Here is a 16,315-nt window from a genome sequence, read left to right as displayed (position 1 = left end):
GCTCTGTGCTCTTGTATCATCCTTTTGTGTTTCCCTCTTGTTTTCATGTGTTATTATATTTTTTTGCCTTTTGGTCCGGGACCCTTTGGGACTGTGTGACAAGGGGTGGCACTTTCGTGACCTTCTGGTGCTTTTTTTGTGGACTTCTGGATCTGCCTCCCGGGAGCCTTTTGGCCATGGAGACCAGCTGCTGGGTCTCTGCCACACCGGAGTCGCTTTGGAGGGACTGGAGGAGATGCGGATGAGGGGAAAGGGCTGCGGAGCTGGCACTGAGCGCTGGGACGGAGAGGCTTCGCGGTGTCTTGGCTGGGTGAGCAGGTGTCGGACACCTCAGTCTCCTTGGACGTATCATCGCTCATCCATGCGGACTGGACACTGGCCGAGAGTGGAGTCGGCTATCTTGGTTGCTTTGTTGGGTCTGCTCCTGTCTCTGGCCATGCTCCCTCCTCCCCAGCGGACGATGGCGTGGAACACCGCAGAGGCCACCACAGCTGATATGTTTCTTTTACTTTTTATTCATAGCTGTATGTAGAAGTGTCTGGTTGTATCTGCTGCTTTAATGTCTTTGATGTCCTATGTGTTCTTTGATGTTTGATGTTACACACATGTAAGAGGGATGTGTACTATGGCTATGAGTTGCTGTTTTTTTCCCTTGGCCTCAGTCTGCACCCCCTCTCCAGGCCCAGGCTAAGACAGATTTTTTTATTTTATTTTATTTTAATCTTCTATTTTTTTCTCCCCCCCTTGTTTACCTGTATCTCATCTTTTTTTATAAGGGGCGCTGGAAGCCGGCAGACCCGTCAGCGATCCTGTTCTGTCTCCCTTTAATGTTTGTCTGATCTTGAATGGGATTGTGCTGAAAATTGTAATTTTCCTGAAGGAACTCTCCTGACGGAATAAATAAAGTACTATCTAATCTATCTAATCTAATGTACGTGTACCAAGACCTGGACTTTGAATGTACACAATGGAAGGAAATGTCTCCGTTATCATGGAAATCACTGGACAGTCATCTGGCATATGCTATCTGGATTTTTCAGCCGGGCAACTTGTTGTCACCCTCGAGTGATGAGTCGCATCGCTCTGTGTTTGCTATGAACAGTTGAGTCCGAAACTGCAGACGTACCTTGAGTCTCTCGAACACGTAGTTGACCAAGGCAAACAGCTCTATGAAGTAGTCCACGGTGATGGTGATGACGGCCGAGCCGAAGGTGGCCGTGGAGAAGGTGACGAAGCAGCGCTGCCACTGAAGAGTAAGGACGGCAAACAAGGTCCCGGAGCCCAGGAGAATTCCAAGAGGAACCCAGACTGTTTTAGGATGGTAAAATTCCTCCATGACCTTATCGGCAGAAGAGCGAAAACAAAGCTTAGCAAATCGTCTGGGCTTTTCGGTCGGACTGAAGCATGTGACGACAATTCGTTGTCTTCTTACCACCAGGGAAGCCACGCCAACCAGCAGGCCCAGCAGCAGGCCCACCATGAACAGTCCCACACTACGGACCAACATGGTCACCAGGCCGCACAAGGTCCCGATGCCGAGACCGATGCCCACCGACGCCTCGATGCTGAGCTGAGTGTCCATCACTCTCTCCTTGTAGCACAGCATGAAGATGACCACGGAGCCGAACATGAGGCCGGTGAGGAACAAGACCGCCTTGAAGCATCTGTAGCCTGTGGAGAAACACACATGGGCGCTTCAGACAAGCACTCCAAAACTGTCTGAAAGGGCTATAGTTGGTATGGCACGGTATGTCCCGATGACGATCCTGAGATCAGGGACTGGGAATTGAACTCAGCCGATCTTCAGCCCCAGTATTTCCATGGCCAAAGATGGGGAGAGATTCCTTCAAAAGGGAGACGTGACTACACTTCTGGTTTCCTTCTTACAAACAAGTTGGCATTTCTGAACGAAACAGTAGCTCAGATTTCCAACAAGCGTGTCAATTAAGCCGCTTCTAAGACACTGATCCTCACCACCGTGGCGGAAAACAAACTACGTTTCTTCCAAGGATTATTTATTAATTTACCGGAAGTTAGTCTTGAGTTTCAACATATTTTTCCACAGCCATTTTTTTCTTCACACTGAAATAGTGTTGTCCCATTTTGGTACCGGTACCAAAAGGTATTTCGATACTTTTCTCAATAAAGGAAGCACAAAAAATGTCATTATTGTAAGAAAAATATGTTAGTGTAGATGAAACATATGTTCATTATTGTCATTTAGTCCTTCAATAAAATGCTGAACATACTAGACAACTTGTCTTTTAGTAGTAAGTAAACAAACAGACTCCTAATTATTGTGTCATTTATACACCTATTACTTTCTACACATTATGAGGGACAAACTGTAAGAATTGACTATTATACCACTTGTTCATTTACTGTTAATATCTGCTTATTTTCTGTTTTTAACATGTTCTATCTATACTTCTGTTCAAATGTAATAATCACTTATTCTTCTCCTCTTTTTGATACTTGATATTAGTTTTGGATGATACCACACATTTAGGTATGGATGCGATACCAAGTAGTTACAGGATCATACATTGGTCATAGTCAACGTCCTCATGTGTCCAGGCACGTATTTATTGACTAGATACGCTCCTGTACTTGGTATCATTACAGTGGATGGCGGGTATATATATATATATATATATATATATATATATATATATATATATATATGTATATATATATATATATATATATATATATATATATATATATATATATATATGTATATATATATATATATATATATATATATATATATATATATATGTATATACACACATGTAAATATGTATATATCCATCCATCCATCCATTTACTACCGCTTATTCCCTTTGGGATCGCGGGGGGCGCTGGTGCCTGTCTCAGCACCCTGGACAAGTCGCCACCTTATCGCAGGGCATATGTGTATATATATATATATAAATAAATATATATATAAATATATAAATAATATATATATATATATATATATATATATATATATATATATATATATCCATCCATCCATTTATACCGCTTATTCCCTTTTGGGGTCGCTGGCGCCTATCTCAGCTACAATCGGGCGGAAGGCAGGGTACACCCTGGACAAGTCGCCACCTCATATATATATATTCATACATATTCATGTATAAATATATATTTATGTGTATATATATATATATATATATATATATATACATACACGTGTTACAACAGCGTGGCTTCGGAGAAAAAGAGTGCGGGTACTTTCCTGGCCCGCTGCAGTCCAGACGTGTCTCCCATGGAAAATGTGTGGCGTATTATGAAACGTAAAATACGACTGAAGCTCTACATAAAACAAGAATGGGAAAGAATTCCACTTTCAAAGCTTCAACAATTAGTTTCCTCAGTTCCCAAACGTTTATTGAGTGTTGTTAAAAGAAAAGGTGATGTAACACAGTGGTGAACATGCCCTTTCCCAACTACTTTGGCACATGTTGCAGCCATGAAATTCTAAGTTAATTATTATTTGCAAAAAAAATAAAGTTTATGAGTTTGAACATCAAATATGTTGTCTTTGTAGCATATTCAACTGAATATGGGTTGAAAAGGATTTGCAAATCATTGTATTTTGTTCATATTTACATCTGACACCATTTCCCAGCTCATATGGAAACGGGGTTTGTATATTAGGTGTGTAACGGTATACAAAAATTTCGGTTCGGTGCGTACCTCGGTTTAGAGGTCACGGTTCGGTTCATTTTCGGTACAATAAGAAAACAAAATATAAATTTTTGGGTTATTTATCTACCAAATTTGTAAACAATGGCTTTATCCTTTTAACATTGGGAACACTATAATAATTCTGCCCACGTTAATCCACATTAAACTGCCTCAAGTTGTTGCTTTGATTAAATAAAATGCCAAAACCTTTCTTCTACATACAAAAAGTGCAACATTAAACAGTTTCAAGTCAACTCATCATGCTTAATTTATTACAGCATTTGGGAAGCCTGTAGTTGACTTTTATTATGTAAATGTTGTATTTGTATCAACATGTGATAGCAGGGACCCTGCCATTCAGAACTAGGCTGCTACATTACTAATGATTAATATAACTATAGCTGAAAAAAATAGTACAATAGCAATAGGAGAGACTATTCATCCCTAAAACAAGTAAAATAACAGACAAACAGGGCTTTGCTGCCCCTAACACACACACTTAGCAAAATGAGCTAACGTTATGCTAAAAGCTAATTAGCCTTCACCTCAAGCCAGAACTGCGAGTGAGCTGAGCTGCAGTTTAAGTTTCTAGAAGGTCAACGGGCTCATAGTGATGTTAGTAGTAGTTGTGACTAGGAAGTGTTTTTTTATAATTTGGGGAGAGTACGATGTCCGCTGCTAAGCACATATCTGCTCGATGCTGAAGCATTGACAACATGCGGTCTGAATGCGCATTGCTGATTGGCTGTTACATCGCTCAGAATACGCACTGCTGATTGGCTTTGTATGTAACCAATCAGATGGTTGTGTGGGCGGGACAATGCTGGGTGATCAGACAGAGGCAGAAAGCAGAGCAGCTTGTTAAGACTTTGGCTTACAAACTCGTTCGATACACCTCCGAACCGGACCAAAACAACGTACCGAAACGGTTCAATACAAATACACGTACCGTTACATATATATATACATATATATATATATATATATACATACAGAGGGGCAAAAAAGTATTTAGTCAGCCAGCGATTGTGCAAGTTCTCCCACTTAAAATGATGACAGAGGTCTGTAATTTTCATCATAGGTACACTTCAGCTGTGAGAGACAGAATGTGAAAAAATCCAGGAATTCACATTGTAGGATTTTTAAAGAATTTATTTGTAAATCATGGTGGAAAATAAGTATTTGGTCAAGCATTCAAAGCTCTCACTGATGGAAGGAGGTTTTGGCTCCAAATCTCCCGATACATGGCCCCATTCATTCTTTCCTTAACACGGATCAATCGTCCTGTCCCCTTAGCAGAAAAACAGCCCCAAAGCATGATGTTTCCACCCCCATGCTTCACAGTAGTTATGGTGTTCTTGGGATGCAACTCAGTATTCTTCTTCCTCCAAACATCGCCAGTTGAGTTTATACCAAAAAGTTCTATTTTGGTTTCATCTGACCACATGACCTTCTCCCAATCCTCTGCTGTATCATCCTTCTACCTTGTTTACTTCCGTGAAGACCTTCCTCAAGTTTTGTAATCAATGAGAAATATCGAGCAGCTAAAATGTGCCATAGCTGCACTATGACTAGGGAAGGTTGTTTGGATTGTGTCACATGAGTAAATGTTGTGCTACTCCATTTTCTACCGCTTATTCCCTTTTGGGGTCGCGGGGGACGCTGGCGCCTATCTCAGCTACAATCGGGCGGAAGGCAGCGTACACCCTGGACAAGTCGCCCCCTCATCGTAGGGCCAACATAGATAGACAGACAACATTCACACTCACATTCACACACTAGGGACCATTTAGTGTTGCCAATCAACCTATCCCCAGGTGCATGTGTTTGGAAGTGGGAGGAAGCCGGTGTACCCGGAGGGAACCCACGCATTCACGGGGAGAACATGCAAACTCTACACAGAAAGATCCCGAGCCTGGATTTGAACCCAGGACTGCAGGACCTTCGTATTGTGAGGCAGATGCACTAACCCCTCTGCCATCGTGAAGCCCGGCATTAAATCAGTGTTGATATTAATTATTGCAACTAGTTTTTGCAGAGATTGCATATTTTGTCTTTATTCATTTCTTACAAAAGAGCATAAAACAAAACAATGACTGCTTTGTACATTATATTGGCAAAAGTATTTGCCAATATATTCCCTCGGAGGAACATTTGGTCCAAACGCAACAATTTGGGGGCTCGTCCGGGATGACACGCTGAGAATTGGACATTTCTCGCACTCTTCAGGACGGACTCACTTGACCAACACATAAATCAAGGTAAGCAGAGCCTTTTTCTAAATTCTGAGTTAGGAGTCTGTCCTGAGGTCTGTAAGTCAAACACTGTTTTGTACCCCGGACACCGAGTGGTGATTTTGATGGATTGGTTGCATTTTTGCCTTGTCCGCCTCTACATAATAGTTGTAAATAGTGGTTAACTCATGTCATTGTGTCTGGACTACCGTGACGGGCTGTTTCATTGAAGAGTGAACTGATAGTCGGGTGTGGCTCACCTTGGGTCGTTGGTCGTCGCCTAAAAGAGTAACGGGTTGGGAACCCTTCGGACTACCCTCCCGTCCAAAGGCAAAACCTAGTAACTCACTTCTAGCTGATTTTGAGAAAACAAAGGAAAACCAATCCATCTTGATGCTGTCTTACAAAGATCTACAAAGGTATAGATGTTTTCTTGAGCTTTTATTTTCTTGCCGATTGAGCCATGGATTGAATCTGCTCTCATGAACGTGTGCCCTTTCTCCAGATATTTTATCACAATCTCGGGTGGGCCCCATTCTGCGTTTGCACATTGGGCAAGAGCCGTGTACAGCGTCCAGTTTTTATTTTGACCTCCACAGTTATCTGCCCAAAAGAGTATGCAAGGGGAAGAATCAAGAACAATACATTTAATGAAGGTGCTTACAACGTCCTGGGCCAATCTTCCAAATATCCCCTCGTGCCATAATATCACATAATCAGGTGGACCCTCGGCCCCCATTGGTGCAAATGTCTCATTAAAGACAATAAGGCGACTGACAAAGAATTTCTGATTGGTCCCTTGAGATACTAGGTTTTTCTCTTGTATCTACGCGGTTATGTGGTAGTTGCTAGGTCCTGCCATGCGCGTAACAGCTTACTTACGGAACAAATTACAATATCGCATACACTAATGTAAAGCATATCACCTAGGAACTCCAAAGTTACTGGGTTTTGCCTATGGACGGGAGTACCGTGACGGGCTGTTTCACTGACGAGTAAGCAAATAGTCGGGTGTGGCTGGCCCTGGGGATTTGGTCTTCCCTAAAAGAGTAAAAGGTCCGGAACCTCGTCGTCCAGGACGATTGACTCTGATTAAAAGGTCCGGAACCTCGTCGTCCGGGACGATTGACACTGAGTAAAAGGTTCGGAACCTCGTCGTCCGGGACGATTGACTCTGAGTAAAAGGTCCGGAACCTCGTCGTCCGGGACGATTGACTCTGAGTAAAAGGTCCGGAACCTCGTCGTCTGGGACGAGTGACTCTGAGTAAAAGGTCCGGAACCTCGTCGTCCGGGACGATTGACTCTGAGTAAAAGGTTCGGAACCTCGTCGTCCGGGACGATTGACTCTGAGTAAAAGGTTCGGAACCTCGTCGTCCGGGACGATTGACTCTGAGTAAAAGGTCCGGAACCTCGTCGTCCGGGACGATTGACTCTGAGTAAAAGGTCCGGAACCTCGTCGTCCGGGACGATTGACTCTGAGTAAAAGGTTCGGAACCTCGTTGTCCGGGACGATTGACTCTGAGTAAAAGGTTCGGAACCTCGTCATCTGGGACGATTGACTCTGAGCAAAAGGTTCGGAACCTCGTCGTTCGTGACGATTGACTCTGAGTAAACGGTCCGGAACCTCGTCGTCCGGGACGATTGACTCTGAGTAAAAGGTCCGGAACCTCGTCGTCCGGGACGATTGACTCTGAGTAAAAGGTCCAGAACCTCGTCGTCCGGGACGATTGACTCTGAGTAAAAGGTTCGGAACCTCGTCGTCCGGGACGATTGACTCTGAGTAAAAGGTTCGGAACCTCGTCGTCTGGGACGATTGACTCTGAGTAAAAGGTTTGGAACCTCGACGTCCGGGACGATTGACTCTGAGTAAAAGGTTCGGAACCTCGTCGTCTGGGACGATTGACTCTGAGTAAAATGTCCGGAACCTCGTCGTCCGGGACGATTGACGAACCTCGTCGTCCGGGACGATTGACTCTGAGTAAAAGGTTCGGAACCTTGTCGTCTGGGACGATTGGCTCTGAGTAAAAGGTCCGGAACCTCGTCGTCCGGGACGATTGACTCTGAGTAAAAGGTTCGGAACCTCGTCGTCTGGGACGATTGACTCTGAGTAAAAGGTTCGGAACCTCGTCGTCTGGGACGAGTGACTCTGAGTAAAAGGTTCGGAACCTCGTCGTCCGGGACGATTGACTCTGAGTAAAAGGTTCGGAACCTCGTTGTCCGGGACGATTGACTCTGAGTAAAAGGTCCGGAACCTCGTCGTCTGGGACAAGTGACTCAGAGTAAAGGGTTCGAAACCTCGTCATCTGGGACGAGTGACTCGGAGTAAAAGGTCCGGAACCTCGTCATCCGGGACGATTGACTCTGAGTAAAAGGTTCGGAACCTCGTCGTCCGGGACGATTGACTCTGAATAAAAGGTTCGGAACCTCGTCATCTGGGACGATTGACTCTGAGTAAAAGGTCCGGAACCTCGTCGTCTGGGACGAGTGACTCAGAGTAAAAGGTCCGGAACCTCGTCGTCCGGGACGGTTGACTCTGAGTAAAAGGTTCGGAACCTCGTCGTCCGGGACGATTGACTCTGAGTAAAAGGTTCGGAACCTCGTCGTCTGGGACGATTGACTCTGAGTAAAAGGTCCGGAACCTCGTCGTCTGGGACGAGTGACTCGGAGTAAAAGGTCCGGAACCTCGTCGTCCGGGACGATTGACTCCGAGTAAAAGGTTCGGAACCTCGTCGTCCGGGACGATTGACTCTGAGTAAAAGGTCCGGAACCTCGTCGACTGGGACGAGTGACTCGGAGTAAAAGGTCCGGAACCTCGTCGTCCGGGACGGTTGACTCTGAGTAAAAGGTTTGGAACCTCGTCGTCCGGGACGATTGACTCTGAGTAAAAGGTTCGGAACCTCGTCGTCTGGGACGATTGACTCTGAGTAAAAGGTCCGGAACCTCGTCGTCTGGGACGAGTGACTCGGAGTAAAGGGTTCGGAACCTCGTCGTCTGGGACGATTGACTCTGAGTAAAAGGTCCGTAACCTCGTCGTCCGGGACGATTGACTCTGAGTAAAAGGTCCGGAAGCTCGTCGTCCCGGACGAGTGACTCGGAGTAAAGGGTTCGAAACCTCGTCGTCTGGGACGAGTGACTCGGAGTAAAGGGTCCGGAACCTCGTCGTCCGGGACGATTGACTCTGAGTAAAAGGTCCGGAACATCGTCGTCCGGGATGATTGACTCTGAGTAAAAGGTTCGGAACCTCGTTGTCCGGGACGATTGACTCTGAGTAAAAGGTCCGGAACCTCGTCGTCCAGGACGATAGACTCTGAGTAAAAGGTCCGGAACCTCGTTGTCCGGGACGATTGACTCTGAGTAAAAGGTTCGGAACCTCGTCGTCCGGGACGATTGACTCTGAGTAAAAGGTCCGGGACGATTGACTCTGAGTAAAAGGTCCGGAACCTCGTCGTCCGGGACGATTGACTCTGAGTAAAAGGTTCGGAACCTCGTCGTCCGGGACGATTGACTCTGAGTAAAAGGTTCGGAACCTCGTCGTCTGGGACGATTGACTCTGAGTAAAAGGTCCAGAACTTCGTCGTCCGGACGATTGACTCTGAGTAAAAGTTCCGGAACCTCGTCGTCCGGGACGACTGACTCTGAGTAAAAGGTTCGGAACCTCGTCGTCCGGGACGATTGACTCTGAGTAAAAGGTTCGGAACCTCGTCGTCCGGGACGATTGACTCGGAGTAAAAGGTCCGGAACCTCGTCGTCCGGGACGATTGACTCTGAGTAAAAGGTCCGGAACCTCGTCGTCTGGGACAAGTGACTCGGAGTAAAGGGTTTGAAACCTCGTCGTCTGGGACGAGTGACTCGGAGTAAAAGGTCCGGAACCTCGTCATCCGGGACGATTGACTCTGAGTAAAAGGTTCGGAACCTCGTCGTCCGGGACGATTGACTCTGAATAAAAGGTTCGGAACCTCGTCGTCTGGGACGACTGACTCTGAGTAAAAGGTCCGGAACCTCGTCGTCTGGGACGAGTGACTCTGAGTAAAAGGTCCGGAACCTCGTCGTCCGGGACGGTTGACTCTGAGTAAAAGGTTCGGAACCTCGCCGTCCGGGACGATTGACTCTGAGTAAAAGGTTCGGAACCTCGTCGTCTGGGACGATTGACTCTGAGTAAAAGGTCCGGAACCTCGTCGTCTGGGACGAGTGACTCGGAGTAAAGGGTTCGAAACCTCGTCGTCTGGGACGAGTGACTCGGAGTAAAAGGTCCGGAACCTCGTCGTCCGGGACGATTGACTCTGCGTAAAATGTTCGGAACCTCGTCGTCTGGGACGAGTGACTCGGAGTAAAGGGTTCGAAACCGGTCGTCTGGGATGATAGATACTGAGACAAAAGAGACACAATGGCCGCAGAGTTGGACAAGAACAAATGTGGAGGTGTCTGGGGAAAATGTGATGAATGATTACCGGTTAATGATCAATTGAATGTACTGTTGTTGACAATGAAATTAGCAGGTAGAGTTTAAAAAGATAAAGAGTACACGATGGAACACTAGCTATTTCAAATATGACTATAGAAAAGAAATAACTTTTAAATATGGATATATGTAGATATCTATCTCTGTAACCACCCATCCAAATGATCAGAATCAACGTGTCCTAGCCACTTGGGGGAATTATGGTGTGGGGTTGTTTTTCAGGAGTTGGTCTTGGGCCCCCTTAGTTCCAGTGACAGGAACTATGAATGCTCCAGGATACCAAAACAGTTTTGGACAATTCCATGCTCCCAACCTTGTAGGAACAGTTTGGAGCGAGTCCAACATGACTGTGCACCAGTGCACAAAGCAAAGTCCAAAAAGACATGGATGACAGACATCATATTGAACCCTAGGGGTTAGGAGTGGGATGGCACTTCAAGGTCAAATGTGAGTCAAGGCAGGTGACCAAATACTTTTGAAAATATAGCGTAAATCTGAATAGTCCTGAAGCTGTTGAAAATTAAATCGTTAAAAAAAGACTTTTGTGAGTTAGTTTTATGTTGATTCCCGTCAGACTGCAGGTTATGGACGCAGGAGGACACTGAATGACATGTGAGCAGCGGCAGGTCGAGAGGTGGAGCGTAACGTACCAAAGAAGCAGTAGATGACTCCAAAGAGGCAGCTGATGGAGCACACCACCGAGGGCACCATCTCATACCTCCGCTCCATCTCCTGCTCACACAGGTCCATGGTGGCCCTCGTCGGGGGGTCGGGGTCAGGGGGTTGGGGGGGGACTCACCTGTACAGCCGTGACAACCTGCAGAAGAAAGTAGGAGGACTGTCAAGCTCAAAAATTCCAGGATTTCCCAGAATTCCTGCTTTTCCAAAGCCCTATTCCCACCCTTTATTCTGTAGACTACTCCTTCCACATTTTTCAACCCATTCCTCTTCATTAGGAAAGAAACAAAGTTGTTCTTTGAACTGGAAAAATCTCCGCTTTTCCCGAAATTCCTGGAATTCCTTAATACATTTTATCAATTAAAAATGTTACCACCTCAACATTTCTCGAACCGATTTGAAAAATCCCAACACCAACCATTTCAACTCATTCACAACATTCAAGTCTTTTAACATTTTCCCCCCAAAAATTCCCACTTTTCCCATAATTCTCACATTTTCATGAAATATCCCATTGAAATCAATGGTACATTTTTCAAACTTCCACAATTTTTCATCCGATTTAAACCTGTCCAACTCGGACAAATTCAACATTTTCAAAATTGTGTGCTCTCCTTCAACAATTTAAAAAAATTCCCGGATTTCCAAGAATTCCCAGTTTTCCCATTCAAAATGAATGTGACATTTTTCAAACTTCCACAATTCCCACATTTTTCAACCCACTTACACCGTTCATACATTCCTCTTCATTAGGAAAGAAACAAAGTTGTTCTTTGAACTGGAACAATTCCCGCTTATCCCGAAATTCCTGGAATTCCTTAATACATTTTATCAATTAAAAATGTTACCACCTCAACATTTCTTGAACCGATTTGAAAAACCCCAACACCAACCATTTCAACTCATTCACAACATTCAAGTCTTTTAACATTTTCCCCCCAAAAATTCCCACTTTTCCCATAATTCTCACATTTTCATGAAATATCCCGTTGAAATCAATGGTACATTTTTCAAACTTCCACAATTTTTCATCCGATTTAAACCCGTCCCAACACGGACATATTCAACATTTTCAAAATTGTGCGCACTCCTTCAACAATTTAAAAAAATTCCAGGATTTCCAAGAATTCCCAATTTTCAGGGATATTTTTCCCATTCAAAATGAATGGGACATTTTTCAAACTTCCACAATTCCCACATTTTTCAACTCACTTCCACCGTCCAAACATTCCTCTTCATTAGGAAAGAAACAAAGTTGTTCTTTGAACTGGAAAAATTCCCGCTTTTCCCGAAATTCCTGGGATTCCTTAATACATTTTATCAATTAAAAATGTTACCGCCTCAACATTTCTCGGACCGATTTGAAAAATCCCAACACCAACCATTTCAACTCATTCACAACATTCAAGTCTTTTAACATTTTCCCCCCAAAAATTCCCACTTTTCCCATAATTCTCACATTTTCATGAAATATCCCATTGAAATCAATGGTACATTTTTCAAACTTCCACAATTTTTCATCCGATTTCAACCCGTCCAACTCGGACATATTTAACATTTTCAAAATTGTGCGCACTCCTTCAACAATTTAAAAACATTCCCGGATTTCCAAGAATTCCCAGTTTTCAGGGATATTTTTCCCATTCAAAATGAATGGGACTTTTTTCAAACTTCCACAATTCCCACATTTTTCAACCCACTTCCACCGTCCAAACATTCCTCTTCATTAGGAAAGAAACAAAGTTATTTTTTAAACTGGAACAATTCCCGCTTTTCCCAAAATTCCTGGAATTCCTTAATACATTTTATCAATTAAAAATGTTACCGCCTCAACATTTCTCGGACCGATTTGAAAAATCCCAACACCAACCATTTCAACTCATTCACAACATTCAAGTCTTTTAACATTTCCCCCCCAAAAATTCCCACTTTTTCCATAATTCCCACATTTTCATGAAATATCCCATTGAAATCAATGGTACATTTTTCAAACATCCACAATTTTTCATCCGATTTAAACCTGTCCAACTCGGACATATTCAACATTTTCAAAATTGTGTGCTCTCCTTCAACAATTTTTAAAAAATTCCCGAATTTCCAAAAATTCCCAGTTTTCAGGGATATTTTTCCCATTCAAAATGAATGGGACATTTTTCAAACTTCCACAATTCTCATATTTTTCAACCCACTTCCACCGTCCAAACATTCCTCTTCATCAGAAAAGAAACAAAGTTCTTTGAACTGGAAAAATTTCCGCTTTTCCCGAAATTCCTGGAATTCCTGAATATATTTTATCAATTAAAATGTTACCACCTCAACATTTCTCAAACCGATTTGAAAAATCCCAACACCAACCATTTCAACTCATTCACAACATTCAAGTCTTTTAACATTTCCCCCCCAAAATTCCCACTTTTCCCATAATTCTCACATTTTCAGGAAATATCCCATTGAAATAAATGGTAAATTTTTCCAACTTCCACAATTTTTCATCCGATTCAAACCATTCCAACTCCAAAATATTCAACATTTTCAAAATTGTGTGCTCTCCTTCAACAATTCAAAAAAAATTCCCGGCTTTCCAAGAATTCCCAGTTTTCACGGATATTTTTCCCATTCAAAATGAATGGGACATTTTTCAAACTTCCACAATTCCCACATTTTTCAACCCACTTCCACCGTCCAAACATTCCTCTTCATTAGGAAAGAAACAAAGTGGTTTCTTAAACTGGAACAATTCCCGCTTTTCCCAAAATTCCTGGAATTCCTTAATACATTTTATCAATTAAAAATGTTACCACCTCAACATTTCTCGGACCGATTTGAAAAATCCCAACACCAACCATTTCAACTCATTCACAACATTTAAGTCTTTTAACATTTTCCCCCAAAAAATTCCCACTTTTCCCATAATTCCCACATTTTCATGAAATATCCCATTGAAATCAATGGTACATTTTTCCAACTTCCACAATTTTTCATCCGATTTAAACCTGTCCAACTCGGACATATTCAACATTTTCAAAATTGTGCGCACTCCTTCAACAATTTAAAAATATTCCCGGATTTCCAAGAATTCCCAGTTTTCAGGGATATTGTTCCCATTCAAAATGAATGGGACTTTTTTCAAACTTCCACAATTCCCACATTTTTCAACCCACATCCACTGTCCAAACATTCCTCTTCATTAGGAGAGAAACAAAGTTGTTCTTTGAACTGGAAAAATTCCCGCTTTTCCCCAAATTCCTGGAATTCCTGAATACATTTTATCAATTAAAATGTTACCACCTCAACATTTCTCGAACCAATTTGAAAAATCCCAACACCAACCATTTCAACTCATTCACAACATTCAAGTCTTTTAACATTTTCCCCCCCAAAATTCCCACTTTTTCCATAATTCCCACATTTTCCCGAAATTCCCATTGAAATCAATGGTACATTTTTCAAAGTTCCACAATTTTTTTATCCGATTCAAACCATTCCAACTCCAAAATATTCAACATTTTCAAAATGGTGTGCTCTACTTCAACAATTTAAAAAAATTCCCGGATTTCCAAGAATTCCCAGTTTTGAGGGACATTTACCCCCCATTCAAAATGAATGGGATATTTTTCAAACTTACACAATTCCCACATTTTTCATAACATTTCACCTTCAACACATTTAACTCATTCTGGAAATTCAAACTAACACTTTCCCAAGTTCCAAACCAATTTTCCGGTTTTCCTTACATTCTGTTAGCATTTCACTTTAGCATTGGAACATTCACACACCATTCCTCCAGGAATTCCCTCATCTGGTATTTATTTACACACACAGAAGTAGCACAAATAAGTACTGGTATGGAGTCCCAGGTAACAGGACTAAGTACTGTATGGGTTAAGTACTGGTATGGAGTCCCAGGTAACAGGACTAAGTAATGTATGGGTTAAGTACTGGTATGAAGTCCCAGGTAACAGGACTAAGTACTGTATGGGTTAAGTACTGGTATGGAGTCCCAGGTAACAGGACTAAGTACTGTATGGGTTAAGTACTGGTGTGGAGTTTCAAGTAACAGGACTAAGTAATGTATGGGTTAAGTACTGGTATGGAGTCCCAGGTAACAGGACTAAGTACTGTATGGGTTAAGTACTGGTATGGAGTCCCAGGTAAAAGGACTAAGTACTGTATGGGTTAAGTACTGGTGTGGAGTCCCAGGAAACAGGACTAAGTACTGTATGGGTTAAGTACTGGTATGGAGTCCCAGGTAACAGGACTAAGTAATGTATGGGTTAAGTACTGGTATGGAGTCCCAGGTAACAGGACTAAGTACTGTATGGGTTAAGTACTGGTATGGAGTCCCAGGTAACAGGACTAAGTACTGTATGGGTTAAGTACTGGTGTGGAGTTTCAAGTAACAGGACTAAGTAATGTATGGGTTAAGTACTGGTATGGAGTCCCAGGTAACAGGACTAAGTACTGTATGGGTTAAGTACTGGTATGGAGTCCCAGGTAAAAGGACTAAGTACTGTATGGGTTAAGTACTGGTGTGGAGTCCCAGGAAACAGGACTAAGTACTGTATGGGTTAAGTACTGGTATGGAGTCCCAGGTAACAGGATTAAGTAATGTATGGGTTAAGTACTGGTATGGAGTCCCAGGTAAGAGGACTAAGTACTGTATGGGTTAAGTACTGGTATGGAGTCCCAGGTAACAGGACTAAGTAATGTATGGGTTAAGTACTGGTATGGAGTCCCAGGTAACAGGACTAAGTACTGTATGGGTTAAGTACTGGTATGGAGTCCCAGGTAACAGGACTAAGTAATGTATGGGTTAAGTACTGGTATGGAGTCCCAGGTAACAGGACAAAGTAATGTATGGGTTAAGTACTGGTATGGAGTCCCAGGTAACAGGACAAAGTAATGTATGGGTTAAGTACTGGTATGGAGTCCCAGGTAACAGGACTAAGTAATGTATGGGTTAAGTATTGGTATGGAGTCCCAGGTAACAGGACTAAGTACTGTATGGGTTAAGTACTGGTGTGGAGTTCCAAGTAACAGGACTAAGTAATGTATGGGTTAAGTACTGGTATGGAGTCCCAGGTAACAGGACTAAGTACTGTATGGGTTAAGTACTGGTATGGAGTCCCAGGTTAGAGGACTAAGTACTGTATGGGTTAAGTACTGGTGTGGAGTCCCAGGAAACAGGACTAAGTACTGTATGGGTTAAGTACTGGTATGGAGTCCCAGGTAACAGGATTAAGTAATG

At 43.1% G+C, this 16,315-nt stretch overlaps 1 protein-coding gene across 1 annotated transcript in view; it reads right to left on the bottom strand.

Annotated features, from left to right (window-relative positions):
* Positions 1-16,315, bottom strand: part of tmem198a (transmembrane protein 198a) — a 69,992-nt gene that overhangs the window by 35,060 nt on the left and 18,617 nt on the right. Inside the window, exons 2-4 of the mRNA XM_061879981.1 lie at positions 11,040-11,206; positions 1,433-1,671; positions 1,127-1,339 (exon numbers count right to left, since the gene is read on the bottom strand). Of these exons, the coding sequence (XP_061735965.1) occupies positions 1,127-1,339; positions 1,433-1,671; positions 11,040-11,139 (552 nt within the window). The 5' untranslated portion in view covers positions 11,140-11,206. The remainder of the gene's footprint in view (positions 1-1,126; positions 1,340-1,432; positions 1,672-11,039; positions 11,207-16,315) is intronic.

The sequence above is a fragment of the Nerophis ophidion genome, linkage group LG19 (assembly GCF_033978795.1).
Source record: "Nerophis ophidion isolate RoL-2023_Sa linkage group LG19, RoL_Noph_v1.0, whole genome shotgun sequence".
Classification (NCBI taxonomy): Eukaryota; Metazoa; Chordata; class Actinopteri; order Syngnathiformes; family Syngnathidae; genus Nerophis; species Nerophis ophidion.
This window is presented reverse-complemented; position numbering and strand designations above follow the sequence as displayed.